This window comes from Pezoporus wallicus, unplaced genomic scaffold (assembly GCF_028554395.1).
Source record: "Pezoporus wallicus isolate ANWC-B61680 ecotype Strahan unplaced genomic scaffold, APGP_CSIRO_Pwel_v1 scaffold_7850, whole genome shotgun sequence".
Lineage (NCBI taxonomy): Eukaryota > Metazoa > Chordata > Aves > Psittaciformes > Psittacidae > Pezoporus > Pezoporus wallicus.
In genome coordinates, this window is record NW_026639846.1 from 499,201 (window position 1) to 526,085 (window position 26,885).

Consider the following 26,885-nt stretch of genomic DNA (forward strand, 5'->3'; position numbering starts at 1 on the left):
TGGCCTGTGCTGAGTCCCTGGAGCCAGGGAAAGATGGGCCATGAGTCAGGATGGAGGTGGAGAGAGGGCCTGGAGCCCTGGATTAATGGATGGGGTCTTGCTGGGCAGAGCTTGGGAAGCTGAGGTCAGGGAGGACCCAGGCTGTGGGGTGCAGAGAAGAGCTGGGCCTCTTTGAGGGGGCTCAGACCCTCCCCAGTCCTCCTGTGCTCCTTATGGAGCTCCCCACCCATGGATTTGGGCTCATACAGGGGATGAGACATTGAGCTCCAAGGGATGGGGCTCAGCTGGAGGGACAGGGGCTCTCTCCTCTCAGCACACCCCTATCTCCTGTTGAAGATGTTGATGGTCAGTAGGGAAGCTTCCAGCACAGCCTGAAGCCTGGCAGCTGGAACCCTCCGCTCATCCCAGCTCCCTCAGTCACTGAGAACCAGGACAGGCGATGGCCTCTGCTCCCACTCTGACCCCAGCCCTGGCCCTCCACGAGGGCAGAACATGGCTGAGGTGCTTGCAGCTCCCTCTGGATTTTGTCACATCCCCCTTTAGCAGCTCCCACCCCACCAGGAGCCCGTGCTTCCCATCCCTGGCACCAACATGGTACCACTGCCACCATGAGAGCTGCAGGGACCACCTCTGCAACCGGATTCAGGCACTGCTGACAGGGAGAAGTCACAGTCCCCCAGACCCTGCCTGGCTCTAAATGAACACACTGGCTCAAGCACAGCTTTCCTCTTGGTCTCTTTCCTAAACTTGCAGCATCCCATACAGGGAGGGTGGCAGGGATGAGGGGTGCAGGGGTGGAAGGTGGCAGGGGGTTGCAGGGATGGGGGGGCTGCCCTGGACTGCATTGGCTGGGGCAGGGTGGGTACAGGCCTGGCCCCGCTGTTGGCTGGGTCCTCTGCCAGTCAAATGTGATGAAGGGAAGCAGGACACATCCTGGTGCAACCTCAGACCAGGGTTTAATTCTGCCGTAACCAGAGCTGCTCTGTGCATACCCTTGATAGGCACCTGCCCGAGGGCTCGGTGACAAGTATGGCCCAGGGAGCTATCCCCTTGAGCCACGACCTCCCTGCGGACAGTGAGGGCTGGTGTGGATGCTGATGCCATCTCCACAAGAGTCAGTAATGGCAACAGAGCTCAAAGGGGGTCAGTGCTGCAGCGCTGAGGCCAAATAAACCCTCCCTGCCCCACCAGAGGACAGGAGGCAATGTCACATCAAGGCACCAATAGCAATGTGTGGCTGTCACAGTCCTGTCCCCAGGATGGGGCAGAGGGCCAGGATGAGCCGGCTGCTCCCAAGCCGAGTCCCTCCCTGTGGATGGAGCTGGTCCCACGTCATTTATGGCGTTTCTTCTTCTGCTCTTTGCGCTTCTGAGCCCTCACGTCCTTCTTCAGGCGGCTGTCAACAACCTTGAACTGGCCCTTGACCCCAGGAGGACGGCGCACGCGGGGTCCCACACCTTTCTTAGCCACCAGGTAGGTGACCTGCCGCTTCTCCTTGGCCAGCCCAGCCTTCTTGTAGATGCTAGGAGAGAATGGCAAAAGGTGAGACTGAGACCCTGGCCCAGCTAGATCAGTTTGGCCCCAAGACGGGGCTCCTGTGCTTCCTCTGCCAGCCCTCAACGTGCACCCAGATCCAGCCCAGCCTCTGCCAACCCTGCTGGGTTACACCCAGGAGCTGTTCCTGTGTGGCGGCTGCAGGGACAAGGCATCATGAACCAGCCCAGCACAACAGGCAGGATCTGGACCTCAGCTTCACCACTCACCGCCGCAGCTGGGCCACCTTCTCCCGCTCCGAGATATCCACTGTGCTCACCACAGCCTCTGCTTTCTTCTTCATCTGCTCCATCTTCTTCAGCATCTGTGGCGGCAGCGAGAGATGGGGACAAGGAGGATTTGAGGAGGGATGGAGCACCCGGGAAGGGGGGGAACGGAGCCACACACAGGTCCACAGCCCCACTCACCCGCCGCTTCTTGCGGGCTTTGGCCTCTGCCACCTTCTTGATGGGGCGGGCGTTGATCTCGCGCCAGCGCTGCCGATAGGCCTCGACCGTCTGCCGGTCCACCGGGATCTGCCGGCGCCGGTGCTGCTGCTCCTCCTCCGTGAACCAGGCTGGCAGCTCGCCCTCATCCTCGTTGAAGGAATACCTGGCGGGGGGGACTCAGGTAAGCAGGATGTGGGGTCTCCTCACCAATCCACCTGCCTGTGCCCTGTTGGCAGAGCGAGTACCTGTTGAAGGAATCATCAATCAAATCCCGCTTGGCCTTCTTGGAGGTGGCGATGACAGAGCCAAGGGCCAAGCCCTCTGCATCCAGGACACGGGCTCTTTTCACTGCAACATACAGACGGGTTAAAGCGTGCCCTGTCTAGAAGCAGCCCTGGGAAAGCCTGGTGTGACCCTGCCTCCAGTCCCTAAAAAGGGACTCGCACAGTATCACTGGGCACACGTGGGTCCAGGAGCCCCCAGCACTCACATGGGTTCTCGATGGGCACCACCTCAAAGCCACATGGCTCAACACGGCCCCGTTTCCTCCCCACTGGTGTTGGTGGCCTGCAGAGAGGAGAGTGGTCAGGGCTGGGGTGCTCACCTCACCTCCCAGCTCTCCAGGACTGTGGAGCTGTGGGAGAACACCCAGACCATCCCTCTCCCAGGCCTCACCTCTCCTCATCGCTGCTGCTGCTGTCATCATCACTGCTCTGCTCATCCTGCACTTTACCAGTGTCAGGTCCTGTGTCTGTTGCAGGCGGGGGCTCAGCTGGAACTTCCTCCTGGGGCACCTTCTTCTGCTCCTTCCTTGTTGGTTTGTCTGGGGAACAGGAACCACTGAGTAAGAAAGGGTTGAGACAAACCCCACTGCAGATCATTCCTCCAGATACCCAGCTCGCTAACTGTGTCATGACTCAGGTTGGAAACAACCTCTGGAGATCTCCAGGCATGCTCAGAGCCATATCTCCAACCATGGTGTGATCCAGTGCCCAGCCTGGACTTTGGGGCTGTCCCTCTGTGACCCCCACAAACCTTTCTGAGACTCGCGCTGTTTCTCAGCCAACATCTGCGACTGCCCGAGCTCCAGCTCCTCATCTGCATCATCTTCAATGCCAGCAAAGGCATCCTGGGGATGGGGAGCAGCAGGTCAGGGGACACAAGGAAGCTGCTGGGCTGAGGCTGCTGTTGTGGGCCCAGCAGAACTCACCTTCCCAAACCACAGGCTGGTCTGCCGTTCCTCCAGCACCGACTTCTCCTCCAGGGGTACCAGCAGGGGATTCTCCTGTTCCTCCTCTTCCTCCTCATCGTCCTTCTGCCTAAACTTCACCCTGTTACAAGCAGCACCAGGATCAGACCACCCCACTGCTGGATTCTCTGCCCAGGGAGGTCTCTCCTGCTCTCACCTCTTTGCACCCTGCTCTCGCCTCTCCCGCTCCAGCCGGCGCTGCCGAGCCTCTATCTCAACCAGCTCCTCCGGGTCCAGGTCGCTGGCCAGGGACACATCGTCCTCTCCTTCTTGATCCGAGACATAAATGTCATCGTCCCCAGGTCCTATCTCCAGGAGGGCATCCGCTGATGCCATGTCCCCCCGGGTCACCTCGTTCAGCAGCTACAACACAAGTAAAACAAGTCGTTAAGTCCCAGCCCATCAGCCACGTGCCCACCACTGTCCCAGCCCCAATAGTTGTGGGAGCCTGGCCTCCTCCTGCCCCACACACCGGGGTCCTGTGGATAGTGCGGAGGGAGAACATGCTGGTGTCCCCATCATCAGCAATGGAGACACCAGGGAGGTCCATCTTCAGCTCCACACGCTCACGCTGCTTCCGCTGTTCCTTCAGGATCTTCTTCTTCTTTCTGGAAGAAGCAAAGGAATGAGGCTACACTCTGCCTACCCCTGCCACCCCCGTCCACATCTCCAATCCACATCCACTGCCACATCAGTGACAGATCTCCCTCACACCACTGCGATCTCCCTGTCAGGGGTCCCCAGTGGGGACATAAGGGGCCTGTTCCAGCTTGGAACAACTGCTTCACCTGCTTGGAAGAGCAGACAACCCTGAGGACCCCAGACCCATAGACCCCACCTCCTGTCAGCAGAGGGTCGGGGTCTGACACTGCCACCCTCTGTGCCCACGGCTGGAGGCTCCCGTGCTCCCCCATCTCTCCTCATGTGAGATCCCTTTACCTCTTTAACTCTGCCAGCTCCTTTGCCTTCATCTCTGCCAACGCCAGCTCTACCTCCTCCTCTTCCTCTTTTGCCACCTCATCAGCTGCAGCTCCTGGCGATGTCTTCTTCTCCTTCCTCTCCTCCTCTTTGCTTTCCTCCTCTTCCCCAGAGCTCAGGCTGCCAAAAGGAAGGAGCTCAGACCACCTCTCCTGGTGGCAGACCTATTCCACCACGCTGGAGCTCTGGGGCAACCCTTGCTGTCCCTACTTGATATCCAGCTCCTTCGCCTGCTCCTTCAGCTTTTTGGCCAAAAACCTCCGCAACTTTGTCCTCCAGTTCAGCAGAGCTCTGTGTGGGGAGGCAGAGAGTCAGAGACAGCCACCAGGGCCAGCAGCCAGCCTGTCCCAGTCACCCCCAGTACCTGAGCTCTTTCCTTCCCAGCACACGGATGTCCTTGCAGCACTGCCGCAGCTCCTCCGTGGTGGAGCTGTGATTCTCCAGCTCACCATCCCCCAGTGTGATCTGGGCAGAGCACAGGGAAAGAGCTGATCCCCCTGAGCTTCAGCTCCTGCCGCTACAGACAGAGCCATAGCTGGGGCACCTGGCTCCTTCTTTGCATCGCTCTGTGCTCCTCGGGAGGCCTCCGGGGCCACCAAGGTGCCCCTCACTTTGGGTCCTCACCTCATTGGCCTTGGAGAGGAAGTCTACGGGGTTGGGAGCCTTGAGGAAGTCCATGAGGGTGAAGCGGTGGTAGAGGGTCATGTCACCATCTGCATAGCCTTCTGCCTACAGGAGGAGGGAGTGCTATGAGCCAAGGTGCAGCTTTAATAACCCCTAAAGGCTGAACGATGGCAAATGACTCATGTCTTGCTGCAAGTGTCCACCTAAACATGCCTGCATGACCAAGGGATGAGGCAAGTCTCCAGCCCCAACCTGCCAGCTCCACAGTGTCTTCCAGTCCACCTCAGAGTTAGAGGTGATAGAGGTCTGTGTCAGGTACATGCCCAGCTGAGGCCACTTGACAGTGTCTTTGCTGTCCTGTGTCCTAAAGACACCTCATGGAGATACAAACCCAGTGGCCAACCACTGCAGGGAAGGTTTTACTGTCCATCCCCACCTTCACAACTTGTATCACCATTTCCCCATCACTGCACCACCTTCTGAGGCTGCAAACCTCCCCCAAACTGGCTCTTCCACCACTTTGCATCCCCAGACCTTTCATCTTCCTGTGCGACTTTGCTTATTACAGCACCTTTGGCCCCAGGCCCCAGCCCCATTTGTGTCTTTGGCCTTACTCATACCTTTGGCTTCTTCTTGCTGACCAACTCACTAACAGACTTAGTCTGAACCTCCACCTCCTTGAAAGCATATTTTGGGTCAAAGAACTTGCTGTCGATTTTGTCTGGAGCCTGATAACCTGGGACGGAGAAATCAGAGCTAGCAGCAGGCTTTTCCCAGCCCCATTCCAGCAGCTGCAGGTGCCCCCTGGCCACTCACCCTGGCACACCACGAAGATCTCAGCAGACTCATTACGGGATGCTTGGGGCTTGGTGGCCTGGACCTTGCTGAAGAACTGCTGGAAGATCCAGAGGAGGGGCTGGTAGTCCCGGGAACGGAAAACCTTGGTGATGAACCAGCCACCCTTGCAGAGGAAATCACAGGCCAGTCGCAGGGCCATGAGGGTCAGGTTGGCTGGAGCAGGGGAGAAGAGCAGTCAGTGGTCATCACTGTCCCTGATGCCCAGCTCCCTGTCCCACTGCACACCCCACTGCCACCCTGCCTTGCTGGGCTATGGGATGTGCCCACCCTTGTAGCCCCTAGAACGTACCAGAGCCAGGCAAACCCCACCTTGGGAATAGGCATCATGCACCCAGCTGGCTCCCACGTTGGGTGCTCCATCGTTCAGCACCACATCCACCTTCCATGTCTGCAGCTCCTTGCGCAGGGCCTGAGGGGCAGGGACATGTGTTTGGCCCACTAACCCCCCTGCAAGGCAGCACCCCCTGTCCATGTCAGCTCAGTTCCCTGCCTCCGTCCGACCCCGTGGAGCCCCAGCCAAGCAGGCAGGGTGATGCCCACTCCCACTGCAGACCAGACTGGCACGTGAGGCTCAGGGCAGGGGAGACAGGTTCATACCTGGCGGCACTTCTCAGTGGTAATGTCCTCCTGCAGCGTCACCACGTTGGGAATGGGCTTGATGGGGACCAAGTCCACCCCTGGGAAAAGATGTGAACACTGACTGCAACCTCTCAAAATGGAGCTTGGCTTCCCCACCCATCCTCTCTGTCCACCAGGATCCCAAATCCAGCATCCCCTTCTTTGGCTACATCCAAGCACTGTGGTGGAGGCTCCTGCCCAAGTCTGCTCCTGCTGGGTCCCAACACTCACCAATGATCAAGCTGGAAACTGGCATGAATTTGGAAGCCACCTGCAGCCTGGAGAGAACAGAGAGGCACAGAGCTACAGCAGGATGGCAACAGAGCCCCCAGCATTGAGCTGCTCTGCCGGGGGACCGGAATCAGCTTTGGTATCAAGGGCAGAGCCACAACAACAGAAAACACACCAGCTGCTTTGTTACAATGGCCCGGGGCAGCACTGGGCTGTAACCGGGGCCGGACACCACTCACCACCCGCCGGGGGCCGCGCACAGGTCCAGCAGCACCCGGGCCTTCTGCAGGAACTGGAACTTCCTATTGAGCTGGAGAAGCTTGAAGGAGGAGCGGGACCGAAAGCCTGCAGGATGGAGAAGGTGGGGGGTGGCACGGGTTAGCAGGGCTCGGGGTTACCGCGGACCCCCCAGCCCGGTCCCGCACCCCTCACCCGTCTCCTTGGCCAGGTGGTAGAACCTATCCCGCCGGCTCTTGCCCAGCTTGCTCTTCTTGCCCATGGTGGCCCGGCACAGGGCCCTCCGCAGGGCCCGGACCCTCCGTCAGCTGCCGGCTGGGACCTGCAGGATCAGAGCGGGTGAGCTAGGCCCGGGCCGGGCCGGTGTCCCCAGGGACCTCCACAGCCCAACCCCAGCGTCCCCCCGGTGCCTCCCCGGGGCCCTCCGAGGCCTGTCCCGGGGTCCCCTCAGCCCGGAGCCCCCTTCCCCAGCCCAGGGCGCAGACACCTCGCGACATATACCCGATCCCGATCCCGGTCCCGGTCCCGACTCTGATCCCGGTCCCGGTCCCGGTCCCGAACCTGATCCTGATCCTGATCCTGATCCCGATCCCGATCCCGATCCCGATCCCGATCCCGATCCCGGTCCCGATCCCGCCGCCACCGCGTGCCCTCACAGCCTTCCCGTCGTGCCCCGCGCCAGCTGCCCGACTTCCGCTCCTCCTCGCCCTGGCCACCATGTTGAGTGTGGCGCGCCCTCCCCTTCCGCGGCCGGGCGGCAGTAACCGGTATCGTCGGAGGCTCCCTCCTCCGCTGGAGGCTCGGAGGCCAGGAGCCGTCCTTGCTCCCCCCTCGGTGCGGGGGAAATCAGCTTTGACCCTACCAAAATGGCGGCAACGTCGCAACCGGAGTGCGCTTCACCCCCGCGGCGGCCATGCGGGGAGCGGAAGTGACGTTATCGCGCCTGGCGCGCTCAGAAGGAAGGGGGCGGCGGCCATCTTTGTTGTCGGCAGGGGCTGCGCCGGGTCCCGATGCCGGCGGAGAAGATGGCGGTGGACGGGCCCGAGCAGGTGCGGCCGGGCCGGGCCGGGATGGGATGGGATGGGATGGAGCGAAGCGGGGACGGTCGCGGGGTGCTCGGGCTGCGCCGTGCTGCCGCGGGGCTCTGCTGCCACCGCATGTGATCGGGGCCTGGCGGGAGCCATGACTCGGCGGGTCTCGCCTCAGCCTCCCTGAGGGAACAGGGGGTGAGCGGGGCTGGGGGTGCGGGAGGAGGCTGCGGGAGAAGGGGGAGCTGCGGGTGGGAATGGTGGGACTGCGGGTGCTGGAGAGAGACTTCTGTGGGGATGTAGTGCTAAGAAAGGGGTGAGAGGTTTAAACTGAAACGGGGGATTCGGGTTGGATACAAGGCAGAAGCTCTTCCCTGTGAGGGTGCTGAGGCGCTGGCACAGGGTGCCCAGAGAAGCTGTGGCTGCCCCATCCCTGGCAGTGTTCAAGGCCAGGCTGGACACAAGGGCTTGGAGCAAGCTGCTCAAGTGGGTGGAATGGCCAGGCCCTGGGGCCAAGGGCTGTGGGGCTGAGCTCTGCTGTCCCGCAGATGGAGATGGATGACGGGAAGGGCGGCACGGGGCTCCGGCAGTACTACCTGTCCAAGATCGAGGAGCTGCAGGTGAGCCAGGCCTGGAGGTACACGAGGTGCCCGCCCAGGGCTGTGTGACCCCATCCCTACACTTGCACTGGGAGCCCCCACAGCCTGTGCTGTGCTGTGGGTGTCCTGCGCTGGGGTGGGAGGAGGAAACGCTGCCCCGAGGTGCTCTCAGCAACCTTTGGGTGGTGGGGGAGCATGAGATGAGTCCCACCACTTGACCGTGGGGTGTAGCTGTGCCCTGCTGGGATGGGCTGTCCCCCGCACGCCCCTGTCTCAGACAAAGGCCGTTGTGTTGGTGCCCGCGCTGGGTTGCTGTGAGCAGTGCATGGGATATTGAGGGCACAGCAAAGCTGTTCTCCCAACAGCTCATCGTGAACGAGAAGAGCCAGAACCTGCGGCGCCTGCAAGCGCAGAGGAACGAGTTGAATGCTAAAGGTATGGCTCAGCTCCCCTCGTCTTCCTCACTGGGGCTCTGGGGCTGGTGGCTCCTGGCCCAGTTGCCAGCCATGGTGGCAAGCGCTGTCCCGCCATCATGGGCAGGGATGGGCACAATTGCTTGTGGCTGGTGCTGACGTCTCCCTCTCTGCAGTGCGCCTGCTGCGGGAGGAGCTGCAGCTCCTGCAGGAGCAGGGCTCCTATGTGGGGGAGGTGGTGAGAGCCATGGACAAGAAGAAAGTGCTTGTCAAGGTATGGGGCTGAGGGTGACCGGCTCTGGGGCACAGTGGGGTGGGGTCTGACAGACACTGCCTTTGATCCCCCAAGGCTTGGAGTGAGCGCAAACAGGAGCTCTGAGGGGATGTAACAGCTAAAAGATGGGAAATGAGGCCTTTTTGCTCCAGAGGAGCACATTGTGGCCATCCTCCTGGGCCACACTGCTGATGGGAGGCAGCTGGCATAGGCTTCCTGGGGACAGGAGGGGCTGCAGGGTGTTTGGTGTTGGCTGAGCTCCCTGCCTCCTTCCTGCTGCTCCAGGCACCCATTGTGGCTATTGGGCACGTGATAGGGAGATAACTCCTGGTGGCAACTGTCACTTTCCAGGTGCACCCGGAGGGGAAGTTCGTGGTGGATGTGGACAAGAACATCGACATCAATGACGTGAGTGTTTGGGGAATGTAGGAGAAGACATGGGAAGCCTGGAGCTGCCTGCCCTGGCCCTGCCCAGGGGTGCTGAGGTCCCCTCTGCTTGCTTCAGGTGACCCCGAACTGCCGTGTGGCCCTGCGCAACGACAGCTACACCCTGCACAAGATCCTGCCCAACAAAGTGGACCCGCTTGTGTCCCTCATGATGGTGGAGAAGGTTCCAGATTCTACTTACGAGATGATAGGGGGCTTGGACAAGCAGATTAAGGAGATCAAGGAGGTGATCGAGCTGCCAGTCAAGCACCCTGAACTCTTTGAGGCTCTGGGGATTGCCCAGCCCAAGGCAAGTGCTGGGGATCTGTGGTGGGGGCCAGCATCTGGGGGCTCTTTGGTGTCACCTCTGGAGGTCTTCCCTGCTGCCTGTGCAGCATGGATGGGGTGCTGAGGTGTCTATATGCTCATTGCAGGGTGTGCTGCTCTACGGACCCCCCGGCACAGGCAAGACCTTGCTGGCCAGGGCTGTTGCCCACCACACCGACTGCACCTTCATCCGTGTCTCGGGCTCGGAGCTGGTGCAGAAATTCATTGGGGAAGGTAACAGGGTGCAGGGGGAGGTGGCTCCCGTGGTGCTGGGTGGCCTCAGGTCCAGCCTCTCGCACAGGCTCTGGGGCAGATGGAGCTCGGTGTGCCCGGGCTCAGCCCTCTCTGCATCCTGCAGGTGCCCGCATGGTGCGGGAGCTGTTTGTGATGGCCCGGGAACACGCTCCCTCCATCATCTTCATGGATGAGATTGACTCCATCGGCTCTTCCCGCCTGGAGGGCGGCTCTGGTGGGGACAGCGAGGTTCAGCGCACAATGCTGGAGCTCCTCAACCAGCTCGATGGCTTCGAGGCCACCAAGAACATCAAGGTCAGAGGGTACCATCCTTGCCTTGGGGCCGGGGCCGTGTCCTGCTGGTCTTGTGGTGGCCACAGTGGTGATGGTTGCTGTCCCGTGCAGGTGATCATGGCCACAAACCGCATCGACATCCTGGACTCGGCTCTGCTGCGCCCCGGCCGCATCGACAGGAAGATCGAGTTCCCTCCTCCCAACGAGGAGGTAGGGGGGGTCCCTGCGGCCCTGGTCCTGTCCCCAACCTGCCTGGAAGCGATTCCTGCTGCTCCAGCCCCTGCTTTGCTGCCGTTCTCCCCCAGGCCCGCCTGGACATCCTCAAGATCCACTCCCGGAAGATGAACCTGACGCGAGGCATCAACCTGCGGAAGATCGCGGAGCTGATGCCGGGGGCATCGGGTGCGGAGGTGAAGGTGAGCCAGGGCCCGTGGTGGCACTGGGGCTGGCAGAGGGGGCAGTGGCCGGTGGTGACGTCCCTGTCCCTCGCAGGGGGTGTGCACGGAGGCTGGCATGTACGCGCTGAGGGAGAGGCGGGTGCACGTCACACAAGAAGACTTTGAAATGGCTGTTGCCAAGGTAAGTGCTGTGGAGGAGGCAAAAGAGGTGTGGGGGGCTTCCTGCAGCAACAGCTCCCTGTTGGGGAGGCATAAATGGGCCTGGGAGGTGAGAAACTTGACTGGGGTCAGTTCTGGGGACAGACAGCAGGGTTAAGACCCCTGCCCTGCAGTCCTGATCCAGCTCTGGGGCAGTAGCACAAGAGGGACTTGGAGCTCTTGGGGTGAGTCCAGAGGAGGCCACGGAGCTGCTGCAAGGGCTGGAGCAGCTCTGCTCTGGAGCCAGGCTGAGAGAGCTGGGTTGGGGCAGCCTGGAGAAGAGAAGGCTCTTGAAGGGGAGACCTGAGAGCAGCTCCAGTGCCTAAAGGGGCTGCAGGAAAGCTGGAAACAGACTTCGGACAAGGGATGTAGGGGCAGCACAAGGGGAATGGCCTTAAGCTGCCAGAGGGGGGACTGAGATGAGCTCTTAGGCAGAAGCTCTTCCCTATGAGGGTGCTGAGGCACTGGCACAGGGTGCCCAGAGAAGCTGTGGCTGCCCCATCCCTGGCAATGTTCAAGGCCAGGTTGGACACAGGGGCTTGGAGCAAGCTGCTCCAGTGGAAGGGGTCCCTGCCCGTGGCAGGGGTTGGAGCTGGAGGAGCTTTAAGACCCAACCAAGTCAGTCTAGAATTTAAGGGGGTTGTCCCCATGTGAGTGACAAAGGATGACAGCAGGGAGCTGACAGCTCCTGTGCAGGGCTGGCACCAGGTTTGGGCGTTAGTAGCGCCCAAATGGGAGGTGCATACTGGGATGGACCTGACTGTTGTCTCCTTTGTGCCCAGGTGATGCAGAAGGACAGCGAGAAGAACATGTCCATCAAGAAGCTGTGGAAGTAACGGCGAGGCCAGGGCTGCTCCTTTGGCTGCACCACCTCTAATAAAGTGCTGCTACGGCCAGGCCTGTGCCCTGCTGTGGGGTTGGGGGGTGGGAGGGGGCGGGGGGTGTTGGGACTCAGCACAAACCCACACGAGCTGCTGCTAACTGCTTTTATTAGAAAACATCCAAAATAGACAAAAACTGGTTACACAAGAGGCAGAACAGGCACCCCTGAGCCGTGTAAACCCACCTCCCCTCTGCCTGCACCCCTGGAGGAGGCAGAGCCGCTCCAGCCTGGGCTGGGGGGGAGTTAAGGCACGTCGGTGGCACTGTCCTCTCCACCCCACTTGGTCCCCTCACTCCCCAGCATCTTCAGTTCCCTCCATAGCCCTGGTGGTCCCACTGTCTGCAGGCTGCTGGGGGCAGAGCCACCCCCTCTGCCCCCACCTGAGTCACTCATCCTATAAATCAACTGATTGTCAAAAACGTCCTCTAAAAAACCCTTGGTTCTGTCTAAAAAAAGAGCAGTTCGGGCCGAGCCAGCCCTGAGCTTCCCCCCCCACTGCATAGATTGAGGCCATGGGTGCAGGAAGAGGAACTCAATATATTAATCAAATACAAACCCACTGTACAAAACGCTTTTTTATCTATTGTTTTATAAAACCTGCTCACAAAAATAGTGCAAAACGTCAGGAGAAGGGGGGCTGGCGTTTGGAATGACACAACTTTGGTTGCAGAGGGGCAGGGCCGGGCCTGCCGTGCTGGCAGCTGGGCTCAGGGAGAGCAGGAGGCAGCTCCTGGTGCACGCAGGCAGCTTGGCACTGCTGGGCAGCAGCTCCAGGAGGGATTTAGGCTGGCGGAGGGGAGCGAGGAGCGCAGGAGGGATGCGGAGAAGCGTTAGCGCAGCGCGAGGGCTGCAGTGGGACTTCGAGGGGGGGAACCGGGGGAGCCTCTGCTGTGCTCTGCCTGGGGCCAGAGCTTCTCGAGGGGAGCCCAGGGGTGGCTCCGCGTCCCTCCAGGCACGTCGGGTTTGTGCAAGTGCTGTTTGATTCCAGTAAGTACCATCAGGCTCAGGCAGCAGCGAGAGGAGAAGGAGCTCCCGAGCCCCTGCCGGCCCCTTTAGGTGAGGCGGATCCCGAGCACTTGTTCCAGTTCCTGCCGACGCTGCTGGACCTGCAGGAGATGGATGGGGGTCAGGTAGGGCCAGCGGCTGCCCCGTGCTCCCCTCCCACCATCCCAACCTTGCAGCTCCCCTCTGGCACAGCACAGAGCCCACCTTGGCAAAGATGTGTCTGCCCACAGCCTCCTGCGCCCAGGGCTGCTGGTAGAACTCTGCTCGCCGCTCCTCCTCGGGGTTCCCGATCACATCCGTTATGATCTGAGCAAAACACGGGATGGGGGAACACGGGGTGAAGCCCAGGATCACCCCACAGCCCTTTGCTCTACCCAGCCGCAGGGTTTTACCTTGAGATCCCTCCTCTGGGATTTGATCCATTCCTGGATGAAATCCTGGGGGTTGTTGCTGAAGCTCAGCATGAAATCGCGCTGCGTCTTCAGCTGATTGATGGACTCGATGGTCTCATGGATCTAGGGAGAGGATGGGGTGAGAGGCAGCTGTGTCCCCCCCCCAGCAGGGCATTGCTGCCACCACGCTGCCCCCCCAGCACTGCAGTGCGGCCTCCAAGTGCCAGCCCAGAGCCCCCACACCTTGGCATCCAGCGAGGCGATCTCCTGCTGGTTGGTGGTGGAAGCCAGGAAGTTGCTCATCTGAGCCTTCAGGGGATCGTCCACCTCCACATCGATGTCGTAGCACGCGGTCTTCTTCTGGTCATTGGGGTCCACGCTGGCAGGAAAAGGGGTGGTGGGGGACGCTTCATCACCCCCACCCTGCTGCAGGGCTGGATCGACTCCCCCAGTACCCCAGTGCCTGCCCCAACAAACCCCCACATGGGGTTGGATCATTCTTCTTCTGGGAGACTTCTGCTTTGGGCTGCAGACCTCAGCCCCCCTGGAGGTACCACTCTGCGCCCCAGAGAGCCTTGGGGAGCACTGCTCATCACACTCTCCACCCCTACCTGATGGTGTGGTTGATGATGATGGGATCTGGGTGCTGCAGGAGCCCCGCCAGCTTCATGGGGATCTCAGAGAAGCGCATGCGGATGCAGTTGAAGATCTGGAGGGACAAAGCAGAGTCTGCGTTGGCAGGGCCCCCCTCCACCTCTGAGAGGGCCAGGCACGAGGAGAGGCTCACCCAGCCCTGGTTTGTGCATGGCAAGCTGATGGATGAGGTATAAACCGAGACTGGAGCTTGCTGCCAGCCAAAGCAGCTGCTGTTTGTGGCCGTACTGGGGGTGGGAAGGGGGTTCTCCCAGCAGAGCGAGCTGGGGCCGCAGGGCGAGGGCTGACCTGGCGGAAGTAGCGGTTGCAGTTGATGTACTCCTTCTCGTGGCTGTCCTGCAGCTTGTTGTGCTTGATGTAGAGCCAGAGCGCCTGCATGATGCTGGCGCGGGTCTGGGTGTGCACCCCAAGCAGGCGAGCCAGGCGAGGGTCCAGTTTGTACTGCGGAGGCTGCACGGGCACGCAGGAGCATGGAATCACACAATGGCTGGGGCTGGAAAGGACCTTAAAGCTCCCCCAGCTCCAAGCCCTGCCACAGGCAGGGACCCCTTCCACTAGAGCAGCTTGCTCCAAGCCCCTGTGTCCAACCTGGCCTTGAACACTGCCAGGGATGGGGCAGCCACAGCTTCTCTGGGCACCCTGTGCCAGCACCTCAGCACCCTCATAGGGAAGAGCTTCTGCCTTAGATCTAACCTGAATCCCCCGTTTCAGTTTGAACCTGTTACCCCTTGTCCTGTCACTACAGACCCTCATTGAGACCCTCTCCAGCATCCTTCTGGAAGCTGCCCTGAAGTCTCCCTGCAGTTTCTCTTCTCCAGGCTGAACAGCCCCAATGTTCTCAGCCTGGCTCCACACAGGAGCTGCTTGTGGTCTCCTCTGGACTTGCTCCAACAGCTCCATGTCCTTCTGATGCTGAGGACACCAGAACTGCACACAGTGCTGCAAATGGGGTCTCACAAGAGCAGAGCAGAGGGGCAGGGTCACCGCCTTTGACCTGCTGCTCATGCTCTGGGGTTGCACTCCAGGACCCATGGAGGCTCTGTGCTCAAGCACTCACAGCCCAGTCATGTTCAGTTTCTCATTGACCAACAAAGGCTGCAGGGCTCTCCCTGGTGCTTGGAAGCGACCCTCCCCTAACTGTGGTGCCCTGCACACCCCTTGTGCCACCACTGGCTGTGTGGTCCATGCCTGGAACACCTCTGTGCTCCCTCACAGCCTCACGACAGCCTCATAAAAGGTGCTGCCCCAGCCCAGGCCCCCCTTGCCACCCCCTCAAGCTGCCTCACACAGCTGAGCCATGCGGGAGGCCAGGCAGCAGCACCTGTGTCCCCAGGGCCATACCTGGTGATCCAGCATGAGCAGCAGAGTGCATTTCACATTGACATCGCCAGGACGCTTCACTTGGAAGCCGTCGGTCTCCTGGGTTGTGGGCAGCCGGTGCCACTACGAGAGAGCAAGGGGACACTGGAAACTCCAGGAGCGTGACAAGGCACCTGCAACCAGGCCTCCTGTCTGCAGAGAGCAGGGCCCTGGGCTCCGTGCAGGGCTCCAGCAGGGCCAGCCAGCCTGGAGCCCACCCCGGGCAGGCTGACCCCAGGGGCCTTCAGCCAAGAGCCCGCCCAGTCCAAATGATACAGCTTAGTGTGCTCCAGCACAGAGCTGGATGGGAGTTTGGGTGCACTGGGGAGTTACAGCCCTGAACACTTAATGCCAGGGACTCAAACAGGTCCTGGAATCCACACAGGATCAACCCTGCCTCGGGCACTGCAGGGGATGCTCATCAGAGCTGTTCACAAACCAGCACAGAAACAAGCACTTCCTGGGGTAAAAAGCATGATCTGGGTACAGGGAAAACCTGTTCCAGGCAGGAGCACCCAACAAAGGGCTGCTCCCACCCACAGGCAGTGCTTCACCTCCCACCTCTGCAGCAGGCTGGCAGGTAACGGGGCAGATCCCTCTTCCCTCCTGGCTCTGGGATGCACAATGAGCTTTCCTGCAGCATCAGCTCCTGTGTTGGGCCCACTTGTGCAAACCTGAGGGACCTGGGGCTGCCCAAGCTGCCCCCCAGAGCCACCCCCTGGCTGCAGCCCCACAGCTCAGCTCTGACTCCGTACTTGGAATCACGGAATCAACTCAGTTGGAAAAGCCCTTTAAGCTCACCCAGTCCAACCATTCCCAGCACTGCCCAGGCCACCACTGCCCCATGGCACTGAGGCCTCGTCTCCACGCTGTGTGAACACTTGCAGGGCCGGTGCCTGCAGCCCTGCCCTGGGCAGCCTGTTCCAATGCCTGAGCACCCTCTGGGGCAGGAATTGTTCCTCAGCTCCATCTAAACCTGCCCTGGTGCAGCTTGAGGCCGGTTCCTCTTGTCCCATCCCTTGTTCCTTGGGAGCAGAGCCCAGCCCCTCCTGACTCCATCCTCCTGTCAGGCACTTGTAGGCAGCGATCAGGTCCCCCCTGAGCCTTCTCTTCTCCAGCCTGAACCCCCCAGGTCTCTCAGCCCTTCCCCATCATACTTGTGTTCCAGGCCCTGCACCAGCCCCATTGTCCTTCTACTTGCAGGCAGAAGGGGGTTAAGAGCTGAGTGGGCAGCACTTGCTGCCAGGACCCACCACACCAGCCACCAGCCAGTAGCAGACAAGAACACTTGAGCCTGCTCCCCCATGGAGGGCTCAGCACCATCCCCAGCACCCAAAAGCTTCTTGCTCAAGACCCCCAGGCACCATGAGCCTTCCATCTCACCTCCACCAGATGGTTGTCTGGCCCATACAGCTCTTTGTCCAGCTCTATGACGAGGCTCTTGAAAAAGGAGGAGAACTTCCTCTTCTGCTTGCTTGGCTGCAAAAGAGAGCAGAGACTTGGCCTGACGCTGCCATGGGAGAGCTTCAACCCAAACCCCACCTCCATTCAAACCAGCCCAGCCCAGGGCACCAATGGTCCTCCCAGAACCAGTCCGTCCCCGTCTGTATCCTTACATCCTCCAGCAGTTTGCCCTCGACACGCAGCTCCCAGGAGGCCACACGCTCCCCACCCTCCCCTTCTTCTTTGGCCGGGGTGAAAGTGTTGGAGATGTAAATCCTCAGCTTCCGCTTTTGCTGTGAAAAAGAGAGAAGGGGGGGGGATGCTTGGAGCGAGAGGGGGGCTGCCAGAACCCAGAGCAGCACCCATTTCATACCCCCCATCCCGTCCAGCCAGTGTGGCCAACACACCGTCAGTGGCTTCTTAATGGCCTCTTGAATCTCCATCCTCTTCCGAGCGATGGTTTGGTCCAGCTTGCGCTCGAAGGCGAGGAGGTCCATGTAGGCCTGGGATTCTGGGACCAGTTCCCGGATCTGCCAAGCAGGAATGGTCAATTCCTTGCGTGCTGGGATGGGGCTGCATCCCCTGCACCAGCCCCAGCAACGCTACTGGTGCTGGGCTGACCCACCAAGGAGTCACCGAGTGATGGGTCCAGCATGACAGCATTGATTTCTCATCTGAAATGCAAGACTACATCCCAGAGCTGTGCTGCAGACCTCGTTTTGGAGCCTGTCCCTGTGCCCAGTGTCACAGGCAGGTAATGTCACCCTGGATTATCAAGAGGGACCCCCAGGAGAGGCTCAGGGTGCTCCTGGGGTCCCTACCCCAAGCCATCGCTGCTCCTGGCTTGCTCAAAGTCCTGCTGGTCCAACTTATGCACACCCCAAACCTTCTCCTGCCAGCCCAGAGGAAGAGATAAGACATCTTCTGGGTAGGTTTGGGACTGAGCTGCAATGCCCAGTGGGCAGGAGGCAGCTCAGTGAGATCCTTCTCCTCCTGGTGACCTCATCACCTTGGCTCCACTGGGAAGGCAGCACAGGTCCCTATAGCAGCTCAGTGCCTTCCCCATGCACTCACCCTCTGTGGCAGCACCTTGTCAGCCATCTTCCTCCTCTTCACCCTGCAAAGAGCACAGAGACAGGCACAAAACACCTCACAGGACATCCTGCTGCCTGCCCGGTGGGTGATGGGGACACTGCTGAGCCCTGCTTGTACGCTAGAAGCTTGGTGGCACTTTGGCCCCATCCAGGCCAGGCTCCAGAGAGGGCAGTCACAGTGGGAGTGCCAGCTCTGGATGGCTCTGTCTGGCAGCAGTGAACAGGCCTGGGGGAGACGAGGTCTCCTTTTGGGGCTGCTCTGTGTGACAGGGACTTTGGACTTGCAGGAGGAGAGCAAACAGATGCTGTGAGAGCATCCAGGCCATGAAACCTCAGCTAGTGCCAGAAAGCAAATGAGTAAGAGAAAGTATCAGAATCATCACAGAATCACAATCTGGTTTGTGTTGGAAGGGACCTCAAAGCTCATCCAGCTCCAACCCCTGCCATGGGCAGGGACCCCTTCCACTGGAGCAGCTTGCTCCAAGCCCCTGTGTCCAACCTGGCCTTGAACACTGCCAGGGATGGGGCAGCCACAGCTTCTCTGGGCACCCTGTGCCAGCGCCTCAGCACCCTCACAGGGAAGAGCTTCTGCCTAAGAGCTCATCTCAGTCCCCTCTGGCAGGTTAAAGCCATTCCCCTTGGCCTGTCCCTACATCCCTTGTCCCAAGCCCCTCTCCAGGTTTCCTGCAGCCCCTTTAGGCACTGGAGCTGCTCTCAGGTCTCCCCTTCAGGAGCCTTCTCTTCTCCAGGCTGCCCCAGCCCAGCTCTCTCAGCCTGGCTCCAGAGCAGAGCTGCTCCAGCCCTTGCAGCATCTCCGTGCCCTCCCCTGGACTCACTCCAACAGCTCCACGTCCCTCTTGTGCTGCTGCCCCAGGGAGGTCCCTGCACTCCAGCCAAGATGACTCCGGGGGAAGATGTTGGGTGTCTCAAGCCTTTCACAGGGAAGGAAATCCATCCCCTGAGGTCAGTTTGCTTTGCTGCTACCTCTTGCTAAAGGTGCTGCAAGGCAGGAGCAAGGAGAAGGTGGTATAAGGAAAAGCTGGGGCTGCAGCATGCTCCTGTCTGTTCCTGTATTCCCTCTCTAGAAATGGCCATCACATTTGGTACAAACCAAAGCCCATTTCCAGGAACCCACTTAAAACCACCTAAAACCAAACCAACCATGGTGGGTCTGAAATCCTCATGGGTAAAAAGGAAACAGAGGCCACAGAATGTCTGCAGCCCTGCCCAGAGCCAGTTTAGCTCTCTCCTGTAGGACCACAGAGCCCTGTTCTCTCTTCCCACCCCATGCTCTGCAGCACCCTGTGAGCCTGAGCCCACCCTGATTCCACATCCCCATCCTACTCAATGCCTGGATACAGAGGGAAACACTCTCCTCCCATTCTGCTGCATGCGTGAGGGTGCATGGGGCAGAGTCCAGCAGGCAGAGGGAAGTCCCTTTCTTTTGGCAGCAGGGAAGCAGCAGGGCAGTGGTGATGTACAAGGTACAGTGGTTACCCTATGGACACACCCCCCAGCTAAAGAGGGGGCCAGGGCACTGCTTTGAGCTCCTCCTGATGCATTACAAATGCTTCCTGCCCTGCAGGCTTTGGCCACCCCATCAGCAGCTGGCAATTCCTAATCCCTTGATCCACAGCCATCTGGGAGCAAGGATGCTAGCCCGGCTGATCCATGCAGCCTGCCCTTGGGAATGAGCTGCAGCCTTATCTGGCTGCTGACGTCTGCTCCGTGGTGAGCTGCCCCTTGTCCCTAATCCCCTGCTTGCTTGGGATGCGCAGTCGCTGTGCAGAGGCTGCAATAGCCTGTGGAGGGATCATGGAGCCAACTGAGCTCAGGGCAGGGAACAGGGCCTGAGTATCCGTTAGGACGAAGAGACCCTGCCCTGGGAATCCTAGAATCCCAGCCTGGTTTGTGTTGGAAGGGACCTTAAAGCCCATCCAGCTCCAACCCCTGCCACGGGCAGGGACCCCTTCCACTGGAGCAGCTTGCTCCAAGCCCCTGTGTCCAACCTGGCCTTGAACACTGCCAGGGATGGGGCAGCCACAGCTTCTCTGGGCACCCTGTGCCAGCGCCTCAGCACCCTCACAGGGAAGAGCTTGGGCCTGAGAGCTCATCTCAATCAATCCTTGTCCTATCGCTCCAGTCCCTAATGAAGAGTCCCTCCCCAGCATCCCTGTAGCCCCTTTTCACACACTGGAAGCTGCTCTGAGGTCTCCACGCAGCTTCTCTTCTCCAGGCTGAACAGCCCCAAGTTCTCAGCCTGTCTCCATACAGGAGCTGCTCCAGCACCTGCTCATCCTCATGGCCTCCTCTGGACTTGCTCCAACAGCTCCATGTCATTCTAATGTTGGGGACACCAGAACTGCACACAGTGCTCCAAGTGGCGTCTCACAAGAACAGAGTATAGGGGGAAAGACCCCAAGGAGCTGGTGCTGGGGCTTCTGGCAATCACAAGTGCTTGTAGTGAGGCTGCCTGGTTACTGGCACAGAGATGAGAGTGCAGGGAAGCAGCAAACTGAGCGTTCTCTGCCCCATCCCCATAGAACACCCGGGCTCCCGGTGCCATCCCCTTACCCTCTCCTCTGGGTGGCCAGCGGGGGCTGTGCCTGGGGGGTCAGCAGGCGCTTCCTGAAGGGATCCATCATGGACTGTGGCAGGCCGGGTCTCATCGGGGAGGCTGCTCCGTATGGGGGTGCTCCTGGTGGTCCCACCTGCAGGCCTGCCATGGGCATCCTGCTGCCGGGCGGCATCCCGGGGCGCTGGGGGGGAGGAGAAGAGAGGAATGTGTTAAACGCTGCCCCGCAAGGGGAGCTGAGCTTTGCAAGGGACCAGCTGATGCCATCAGCCCTCTTGCTTCTTCCCAATGAGACTGCTGCAGCTGTATCCTGCTCCAAGGTGTGAGCCAGGGACAGGGAAAGGAAGTGGGAAGGACATCTGGAGCTGCAGCCTTCCCACTGCAGGAAGAGTGATGGGACGAGCAGAAGGCACTGAGCACAGGGGAAGCCCAGCCTGGCAGCAAGTACAGCTCTGAAACCATGCATGGCCCTGAGCCACCACCACAGCAGGAGACGTGGGACCTGGAGCATCGTGAGGGTCACTATTGCCTGCAAAGCCCGGGGACATCGGGTGCTGTGCAGAGGGTTCCCCTCCAGAGAGCAGCACTGCTGGAAGGGATGCCTGGGAGGGGAGTGGAGCAATCCCACTTCTTAACAGCTCTGGGAATGAGGAAGGAAGCTGAGCTCCTGAGTGCAGGGATGGAGGTGAGAGCTCACCCCCTGCCAGCACCCCAGCTCCGGTCCTTCCCCCTCCAGGGACCTGGAAAGGGCATTTAGGAGCCACAACACAACATCCACCCCTCCCTGCAAAGGGTCCCGACCCAGGGCAGCACTCACAGCCCATGTGCATCCCCTGGCACAGAGCAGCTTGGCAATACAGCACCCACACTGCCGGCTCACAAGTGCCAGCGCCTACACCCCCCTGGGACCCCCAGCAATCAGTCCCAGCACCCATTGGCTGCCCCTACACGCTCCAGCCTGCTGCACCGGCGGCCCGAGCCAACAGCTTCCCGGGATCCTTTGATCCTCGGCTCCCTGCTGCCAAGACACGAGGCTGGGAGAGCCACGGAGCCAGCAGAGCAACATTGCTGTGCCGCAGGCTCCGCAGCGCGCCAGGACATCCCCCCCGGCTCCCCTCCCACCGCACCTCCCTGCTCACGAAGCCACCTCACCACAGCATCTTAAGGCAGCCCTACGATACCTAAAGGAGGCCAGCAAGAAAGCTGGGGAAGGGGTTTGAACAAGGGGAAATGGCTTTAACCTGACAGAAGGGAGACTGAGATGAGATTTTAGGCTCAGATGTGTGGCAGGAGGGCTCGTTTGATGGCAGCTGGAGCCAAACCATGCTCACCTCCTCCCTGCAAAGCTGCTGAGTGCAAACCCAAGAGCTCGAGTTGCTCTGGAGGCCACTGGTGTCTCCGGAAGCTGGAGAGCCCCAAAACATACCAAGTGCTGCATCAAGAAGTGTCCTGCAGCAGCGAGTCACAGGGCGAGTGCTGCACGTGGCAGTTCAAAACCACGCACACAAAGTGCTGAGCCCATTACACAACCCAGTACAGGCTCTGCTTTCCTCTGAAGCAGCAACTCTGGAGCCTGGCCTCACAAACCTGCTCTTGCTACGAGGCAGGAGTGTGTTTGCTCCTCCTCACAGATGTTCCTCTCCTTTGGATGAGCCACACTCGCACAGCTCCTCGTGACAAGCAGGACTGCTCCAGCCCAGCCAAGAGCCGCCCGCAGCCAGCAGCACCTCCTCTTATGCCAAAAGCCACAAGGCCAGAACCCAGTTTCTCTGGGTTTATCAAGAGCTCCTCAGGGCAGGGCTGGGAGGAGAGGCAGCACCAAGATCCACACCCTTGGCAGCGCTAAAACACAGAGGTACTGCGTAAATACTGTTTGCAGTGTGGTTACAGGAGCAGCGTGCTCCATAGCCCTGCTGATTCACCTACCAGAGCTTCTGGGGAACAGATAAGCCATGAGAAGCTGTGGAATTTCCAAGCGGACATTCTGGAGCCCCAAGGAAAGCTGCACAGTGCAAGAGGTCACCTGCAACACCCCAGAGCCTCCAGGAGCAAATCCCTGCCCCTGGGTGCTCCTCAAGCCCCCATAAGAGACAGTGATCGGTGCCACAGGGAACCTCGTGAAGCTCCGAGAGGTTCCCTACATGACAAAGGACACACGCACCGACAAGGGAACACTGTCAGCAGCTTGCTTGGACTAGGGTGATGCGGCCATGGCCAGCTCCTGTTCTTCAGCCACGGCAGCTCTCATCATCACCACCATGCCCTGAGGCCTCTCCTGCCTCCCTCTGCCACTCCACGGGTCATATTCCTCATCTATCCCAGATTTGGAGGCTGGCTGGATATCTTTGCCAGCTCCACAACAGCGACAGCACCTTGTGCAAGGCATCCTGTGTGTCCATCTGCTCTTTGGAGGGACAAGGGGCTGCAAGAAGAGAAGACGACTCTGTCAGCAGTGAGAGATGCAGTACAAGGATGAATGGATCTGTCACACTTCAGTCCTTAACATCACCTCCGCAAACATCTGAGAACCATCAGCCACAGCTGAGCTGCTGGAGGGGGTGAGTTCAGCCTTCCAGGGACCTGTGTTGAATTGCTTGGATGAGGAAAACAAGGGAATGCAGAACCCTCCACACAGATGGATGTAGTTTTCCCTCAAGATTTGCAAATTAAAACCTCTCAGCAAAACAGGACCAGCCTCTGCCTTGTGTTCAACAGCCCAGGGAGCCTCAGCCCCTCCTAGGACACAACCCACCCAGGCACGGGGCAGCCTCCAAAGCAGCATTACAGCCCCGGTGGGTGAAAACTGCCTCCATCCCCTTTGGGAAGCCCTGGAAATGAGCAGGATGCAAGAGGGCTTAAATTCAGCATATTTTATTCAACCAGCTCAAGGCAAGGAGCCCTTCCTTAGCTCATTCCTGTCTAACACTCTTTGTCTCTCTGTCCACCCCTCTTCACCCAGAGCTGTGCTGCTGTCCCATTCCTCTGGGTCCTCGTCCTCCCCTGCCTGCCCCACCGCCGCCGCCGGTGGGGTGGACAAAGGGCAAACCCAGCAAGCTCAGCTCTGAGGAACAAGCTGGATCTCATCCAGCCTTCCCCTGCAGAGAGCCCTTTGGAAATGGGACAGAAAACAGCTTGTTTCTGCTCCCTGCCAGAGCCAAAGGAGCGGATGGGGCTGGCTGTGGTTTAGCGGTTCATCCCAGGTCAATGCACAGGCCATTTGTGTTTGGGGAGCTTTGCTCAGAGTCAGCTTTAGCTGAATCCAATGGGAGGCTGGAAGGTTTCCCAATGGATGTTTGCTGGCATGACAGAAGCCTTCCTGCCTGCCAAAGGCCCCTTCTTGAGGAAGGGCAGCCCAGAAATTGAAGGCTGGTAGCAGAAAGGAAAAACGAGGGGAGCAATAAATCACAGGATGGATCTGCAAGAAGATGCAGAGCGAGCTTGAAGAGAAGCAGCAACTAGGGACACAGCTCCCATCTTCCTTCCAAGGCTGCAGCTCTCCCCTGCACATCTCCCCAGCAAGGGGAAAAGGCTCTTCCCAATGCACATCCCGTTGTGCTCTGGCCAGAAAGGCACAATCCAACTTTGTACACACTAACAGCGAGAGCTCACGTGCATCCTCACCCGGGGCTTTGGGAGCAGAGCCCTGGAGAGATGCCAGGCAAAAACAGCTCTTCCTGCAAGTCCCTCCCCGCACAGCAGCACACCCCATTAGGAGAGATGGAGAAACAAATGGGATTTGAGCTCCATTGCCAGGCTGGTCTCAAGGAGCCACCACTCAACCCAGGGCTTTGCATGGCTTGGGACCAAGGGAGCCCCTCCAGCACACCCCAAAAGGGTGCTTTCCCCCTCTTTGTGATCTGTGAGCAGAGCCCTCTTGGCAGAATGCCAGGAGGAGCCTGGCTTTGTGCTGGTGGAGATCTTCATCCGGGAGGTGGTTGTTCTCACGATGCCGCTGCAGGCAGCATCTTGCTCCCAGCAAGCCCCCAAACTGCCCTGGCACAGTTTGTCACACTCGGAAGAGCTCCTGTGTTCTGAGCCAGGAGGAACTGCAGGAGGCAGTAGATGAGGAAGTAGTAAATCAAAGGGAGAAGGACAAAGCAACAGGCAGAGACACGGAGCAGGTTTAGACCACGTGCTGGCAACGTTTCAGGCACCAGAGGAGATGTTGGGTCCAGACAAACCTGCCTCACGTCTGGAGCTGCAGATGCTGCCAGGCCAGGGAAAGGGAAGGTCACAAGGATTCAAGTCCTAACACAGGCACGAACGCATGCAGGAACAAGGAACAAAGGTGCTGGGTTCCTGCTTGAAAGAGAAACTGGCAGCTTGGAGGCACAGACGGGAAGAGCAGAGAGGAGGGCCTGGTATAAACCACTGCCTTTGTGCTGCTGCAGTGCCCAACTGCCCAGGGAACAGCTCCCACAGCTCCTGAGAATGGGGAAGATGAAGTGAGGGCCTTCAACAGCAACTTCTGGAGATGCTGTCCACCCATTCACATTCCCTCAGGAGAAACTAAGGGTGTTTCAGAGACCACAACGCTCTGTTACTGCCTTCCTCCCTCCTGCTCCAAGAGGAGGGCGTTCATCTGCTTTGTATCATTACTCAGTTAACTGGAGGCTCAGCCTATGATGAAACCTGCCTTGGAAACCCTCTCCCTTGGGAAGGGTGGGGTCACCTGGCCCAAGCAGCATCACTCTGGTACAGCTCCAGCCCTGGCTGTTGTTCCCAGGTCCCCTCCAAGCCAATCCCCATCACCCGATGAGCAGGAACAGTTTCTCCCTGCTCCCAAGCAGACGGGGTGGATCGGGATCACTACACCCTCTCCAGCATGTTCAGGCCACCTCATCTTCCAGCTGGCTCCACATCAGCAACTTCTCCAGCTCCACTGTCCACAAAGCACAACTCCCCTTCACACTGCTGCCTACCCAGGGATGGGATCACTGAGGGCTGGCACAGCAGCGCTCCTGTCCCATGGAAACCAGGCTCCTTCCCACCAGTGAGTGCCAATAAAACCCTTTTGCCACCTCTGTGCACCACTGAAGCACCAGCACAAGGTAACTGTGAAGCCAGCAACAGGGACCAGGATGGGGGCTCTGCCCACAGACCCAGCACCAAGCAGCCCAACAACTCTGCTGATCACTCTTCTCCTGGACAAACACCCTCTCCTTCCCATTGCAGGCACGGCACCAGCACCGGGAAGCTCTGGAAACATCGGCTCCCAGAAGGAACTCCCAAAGAGAGCCATCCTCATGAATTCCCTGCTGGAGCCGCCAGGAAATCAGCAGCAGGCACGCACGGATGTCAGAAGGACGAGCATATGTTGGAAGACCCAGTGCTTAAAGAGCCCCGAAGCACTCGCTGGCGTGCATGAGGCCTCTTGTGTCTCCTAGTGCCCAAATAATGAAGTTTCTTCATCAAACCAGGGCGTAACGGAGCACGAAGTCCTCTGGGTACCGCCGGGATGGCCGCTGGCCTGGGAGGGGCTGCCTTCCCCAGCCTGGGAATTGCAAAACAAAAGGCAGCCCCTCTGGATCCCTCAGCACTGTGCTCACTACCAGCTCATTGTGGTGCCCATCCACCATACCCACTGCACCCGTATAGCAGTGCCGGACACCACGGTGCTGGCCACATCACCCTCCGCTGGCTGTGTGCTCCCAAGGCGGTGTTATGGGCAGCAACGGGGAAGGGGGAAAGGCGAGCATGTGTTCTGTTCACTCCCAGCAGCGAGCAGCTCCCGGCTGCTCCGTCGGGCACCGTTTTCCCAGCTGGATTTTGCAACACACGGAAGGTCAGGACAAATGGAACGCCGTCGATTCATGTTCAGACCAGCCTTGGCTGTGCCACCTCTGGTCTCCAGCACCAGGCTTCTCCCTGGTTTTAAGGCTACGGGAGGAAGCTGTTTCCTCATCCCGTGTTAACCAAGCTTCACAAGCTGGAAATTGCGCCAGCTGGATTTATTCCTTAAGTTCTAACTCACGGGAATGAGGTGGGAGCTCTGGAGGAAGCAACCAGCAAGAACATGTTGCACAACCGGGCTCCTCCATTCCAAGCCTGCTGTACACCACAAACCTAATGCCGTGTGCTCAGGAGTGAACCCATGAGTGCGAGACGGAGGTGAAACTGGAGTGTAGGTCAGAATATGCTTCTGATAGGGGATGGTCTAATAGGAGATGGGGACCTGATCGCTGCCTACAAGTGCCTGACAGGAGGATGGAGCCAGGAGGGGCTGGGCTCTGCTCCCAAGGAACAAGGGATGGGACAAGAGGAACCGGCCTCAAGCTGCACCAGGGCAGGTTTAGATGGAGCTGAGGAACAATTCCTGCCCCAGAGGGTGCTCAGGCATTGGAACAGGCTGCCCAGGGCAGGGCTGCAGTCACCGTCCCTGCAAGTGTTCACACCCAGTGGAGATGAGGCCTCAGTGCCATGGGTTAGAGGTGGCCTTGGCACTGCTGGGAACGGTTGGACTGGGTGAGCTTAAAGGTGTTTTCCAACCCGGCCGACTCCCAGGATTCTAC

The 26,885-nt window shown here is 59.5% G+C and overlaps 3 protein-coding genes across 3 annotated transcripts; 1 reads left to right on the forward strand and 2 right to left on the reverse strand.

Moving 5' to 3' along the window:
• Positions 1-1,230: 1,230 nt before the first annotated feature.
• Positions 1,231-7,102, reverse strand: FTSJ3 (FtsJ RNA 2'-O-methyltransferase 3). Its single transcript, XM_057416622.1, has 21 exons — positions 6,973-7,102; positions 6,780-6,885; positions 6,541-6,587; positions 6,289-6,368; positions 6,001-6,100; positions 5,650-5,844; positions 5,454-5,569; positions 4,834-4,938; positions 4,574-4,674; positions 4,420-4,500; positions 4,171-4,329; positions 3,704-3,839; positions 3,389-3,594; positions 3,193-3,313; positions 3,018-3,111; positions 2,658-2,805; positions 2,473-2,549; positions 2,228-2,330; positions 1,962-2,145; positions 1,764-1,858; positions 1,231-1,522 (listed from the first exon to the last, which is right to left on the reverse strand). Exons 1-21 carry the CDS (start codon positions 7,037-7,039, stop codon positions 1,333-1,335), a joined length of 2,511 nt encoding a protein of 836 aa, XP_057272605.1. The 5' UTR covers positions 7,040-7,102; the 3' UTR covers positions 1,231-1,332.
• A 631-nt stretch (positions 7,103-7,733) lies between these two features.
• PSMC5 (proteasome 26S subunit, ATPase 5) lies at positions 7,734-11,864 on the forward strand. The gene is made up of 12 exons (XM_057416630.1): positions 7,734-7,826; positions 8,354-8,425; positions 8,770-8,839; positions 8,994-9,091; positions 9,443-9,499; positions 9,597-9,827; positions 9,952-10,078; positions 10,203-10,393; positions 10,484-10,582; positions 10,678-10,788; positions 10,865-10,951; positions 11,751-11,864. Exons 1-12 carry the CDS (start codon positions 7,788-7,790, stop codon positions 11,802-11,804), a joined length of 1,236 nt encoding a protein of 411 aa, XP_057272613.1. The 5' UTR covers positions 7,734-7,787; the 3' UTR covers positions 11,805-11,864.
• A 544-nt stretch (positions 11,865-12,408) lies between these two features.
• SMARCD2 (SWI/SNF related, matrix associated, actin dependent regulator of chromatin, subfamily d, member 2) lies at positions 12,409-20,577 on the reverse strand. Its single transcript, XM_057416627.1, has 12 exons — positions 20,373-20,577; positions 17,779-17,821; positions 17,112-17,234; positions 16,878-16,997; positions 16,645-16,740; positions 15,244-15,345; positions 14,191-14,352; positions 13,860-13,957; positions 13,492-13,627; positions 13,249-13,371; positions 13,061-13,162; positions 12,409-12,957 (listed from the first exon to the last, which is right to left on the reverse strand). Exons 1-12 carry the CDS (start codon positions 20,546-20,548, stop codon positions 12,904-12,906), a joined length of 1,335 nt encoding a protein of 444 aa, XP_057272610.1. The 5' UTR covers positions 20,549-20,577; the 3' UTR covers positions 12,409-12,903.
• Positions 20,578-26,885: the final 6,308 nt, after the last annotated feature.